Source organism: Cebus imitator, unplaced genomic scaffold (assembly GCF_001604975.1).
Source record: "Cebus imitator isolate Cc_AM_T3 unplaced genomic scaffold, Cebus_imitator-1.0 Scaffold841, whole genome shotgun sequence".
NCBI lineage: Eukaryota > Metazoa > Chordata > Mammalia > Primates > Cebidae > Cebus > Cebus imitator.
Genome location: NW_016108156.1, coordinates 7,000 through 10,252, shown reverse-complemented (window position 1 = coordinate 10,252; position 3,253 = coordinate 7,000). Strand labels below are relative to the sequence as shown.

Genomic DNA, 3,253 nt, shown 5'->3' with positions numbered 1-3,253 from the left:
ACATGATTTTCTTTGCTGCCTTCTGTCTCCTCAGGATTTTCCTGGGTGCTGGCCCCGCATGTTCCAACCTGGCCCGGGTCTTGGAACCTGGGAGGTGCTCCATCCATGGTGCCAGCTGCTCCTGTCCCATGGTCCCAGGGCTGTAAAGGACACATTCACAAGGGACACAGACCCAGCAGCTCTTTTCAAAACGACAGTGGGGAAACCAAGGGCCCCCCACATCCAGGTCCGTCGGGAGCTGGGGCATGGTAGTCCATGCGATGAATCTCCAGGAATGGTGAGGTCCTCCCTGAACCAGGGCTGGGCTGGGCACACCCTGAATGCCCCAAGAGTAGATGTTTTCACAGACAGCCCCCCAGAAAAGGGTGTGAAAGGATGAGGCGCCCATGGCGGGGGAGCTGACCAAATGGGCTGCTGGAACCGGGTTGCTGAGCCCAGAGGGGGCTGACCGTCCCCCTTGCAGAGGGTCTTCCTGCCAGGTGAAGCCAGCACCGGCCTGCGTGCCGAGGACCCTTGCGCGGGTTTGGCTGAAAGGAAGACAGACGTGGTCAGCGTCTCCAGTGAGCCCATGCAGGCCTTTCTGGGCCGGGACCCAACTGCCTGGGTCTCTGCAGTCCTTGGGGGCCTTGTGTGGCCCCTGTGGTCTGACACTGAGGACATGCCTGTAGTCTGCTGAATCCAGAGGGAGGGGAGTGTGCCACCTGGGGTGAGGAGGCCGTCGGGGCATGGCAGGTGGCTCCTGGGACTGACCCCCAGGGTTCAGGCTGACTGGGGGCTTCCAGCCACACACCCTCCTCCCAGGGCTGTTGGGCCTGGGCTACAGCCCCCAGGCAGAACTCAGGTGTGAGGGGCCTTGGCTGTCACCCAGCCCCCTTGCCACCTCCCATGAGAACCTGTCTCCAAAGTGGGTGATTGGGCCTGGACGTGGGTCACCCTCTGCTCTCCTGNGGCCTTGGCCCTGGGGAGGAGGGGTGGGAGCATCCCCTGGAGCCTGGCTGGAGGTGCTCCTGGAGGCCTCCTGGGCCAGGGTGTGGGAAAAGCAAGGCCCCGACAGAGGGTGGCCAGAACAGGGTGGGTGCTGGGGTTCCTGGTCATCTCCTGGAAGTGGTGTCGGTCTAGAGGACATGGCTGGGGAGATGCTGCCATCTGGGCTCAGTAGGCCCATTCATGGTCACCAAGGGCAGCTGGAGCCCAGGCAGCTGAAGGGCAGGAGGAGTCTCAGGGAGGGCAGGGTCAGCAACACAGAATCAGAGCTGGAGGGTGTGGCTCCAGGACACAAAGGGCGGCCACGGGGAGGATGAGATGTCCTCTGCTGATGGGGATAACAGGTGTCTGACTTGGGCTCTAGGGGTCAGCCCCAGGCTCCTGTGGGACCCTCAGCAGAGACATCCTAAAGACTCCCAACAAGCTGGCGATACAAGGAAGGTGCCTTCGCTCAAAGTCGAGATTACCTGGTCCGGGTGGCTGTCCCCAGATCTGGCTGCATGAGGCCCCAGGGGCACCTGTCCACCTACCCTGTGGGGAGTGCCTCTCACTGGCCAGCAGCTACGCCAGTTCCCAGAATGCGTCATCCTCAGGAGCAAGGTGGTGACTTGTCTCAGGTCGCTGCAATAGCCCACCTCCTGCCAGAACCAGAGTCACCATGTAAGGACAGCACCTGGAAGGGCTGAGGTCACCTGGGAGTACTTATGTCATTGGAGAGGGCAGAGGTGACTAGGGAGGCTTCCTCTGAAGAATACACTTCCTCAGGATGCAAATTCACTTCATGACAAGAGCCAGGTCCATGGACACTTCAGCAACTTGTCCAAAAGCTCTGCTGAGAGCACCGTCCTGTGTGTCACCCGCCAAGCTCCTGTGCTTTGGGGCAGCCCCAAAAGGAGGACGTCATTTCCTGTTCAGAGAACTGGTGGCCAGGCCCAGGTGCCACTAGAAGTCAGGGGCGTGTCTCCTTAGTGTCTCAGTTTGAGACCCCTTGAGACCACCCCCCTTACTTGGAGGTTTATGCCAGCGGTGAGCTGGAGTTCTACCTACTATATCCTGATGGGTCACTCACAAATATTGACTTTGAAAGAAGCAATGACACCCCTGCCAGACACCCATGCCCTTGAATATGAAAACAGGGGCTGGGAATGTCACTACCCAGGAATACTCACTGGGTTATACTCTGAATATGCCACGAAGATGTAGAATAGTTCCCGCTGCCTAGGAAACAGAGAAAAGGGGCTTTTGTTTCTTTTGTGCAGATGCTGTTAGTTTCATTTTGTCTACAAATCCCATTTCAGGTTCAGATGATTCATCAGATAAGCAGTAAGCTCTTCAGGGCCTTTGACTGTTTAAAATATGTTTCAGTAAAATCCACGTCTGCGACATACAAATATTCCAGTTGTATAGTGTGTTGATTGATCATTTTCACTCTGAATGATTTTTTTTTTCAGTTGGCACACACGACAGTTCAGTCTTTGGGTGTACAGTTTCTCCACGGTTCTAAACCAATGTGCAGAGTCTCCCAACCACCGCTCCAGCCCCTCCTGGAGCGAGTCCTTCATCCTCCAAGTCTCCAGGGTGGCCCCTATGCAGCCCGCCTCTCCCTGATCCATCAGCCCCTGGCCACCCAAACCAGTTCTCAGACACTATGCTTTCGCCTTTTCCAGAATGGCCTATGAATCAGAATCCTACAGTGGTAGCTTGTTGGGTCTGGCTTCTTTCCCTTAGCAAAATGGATATAGGACCACCCTCGTTCCTGCTGGCATCACTGGCTCTTTCCCTTTTCTCACTGAGTCTTCTTGCGTTTGAAGGGAAGACCAGCTGTCGTCTTCCCATTCCAGTGCTGAAGGTCATCCCCGAAGGCTCCGTGTGTGAGTGCAGATGAATGAAGCAGTGAATGTGGCATGCAGGTTTCATGTGGACGTCGGTTTCCAAGTCATTGGGTTCAATATCTGTGACACTTAGAGGATGTGTGGTTCAAGTCCACTGGGCTTTGTGAGCCACTTCCCAACTGGCTGCCAAACTGGCTGTGCCATGTCACATTCCCATCAGACCTGGATGAGAGTTTCCAGGACCCCAAATCCCCTTAGAATTTGGTGCTTTTAGTTTTGCCTGGGGAGGCTCTCAGGCCCTCCATCCTACTGCAATCCCTTGGGTCCTACCAGGGGTCCCCACGGGTCAGGGAGAGCACTTTTCCCCATTGTACATGATTTTCTTTGCTGCCTTCTGTCTCCTCAGGATTTTCCTGGGTTCTGGCCCCGCATGTTCC

General features: G+C 56.2%; 1 protein-coding gene across 1 annotated transcript in view; it reads right to left on the bottom strand.

Moving 5' to 3' along the window:
* Positions 1–109: 109 nt before the first annotated feature.
* The window catches only part of LOC108297760 (TBC1 domain family member 3D), a gene marked incomplete at both ends in the record, with an annotated part of 9,842 nt that continues 6,698 nt past the window's right edge, over positions 110–3,253 (bottom strand). The window contains 2 exon segments of the mRNA XM_037735565.1: positions 110–351; positions 354–527. Coding sequence (XP_037591493.1) covers positions 110–351; positions 354–527 — 416 coding nt within the window.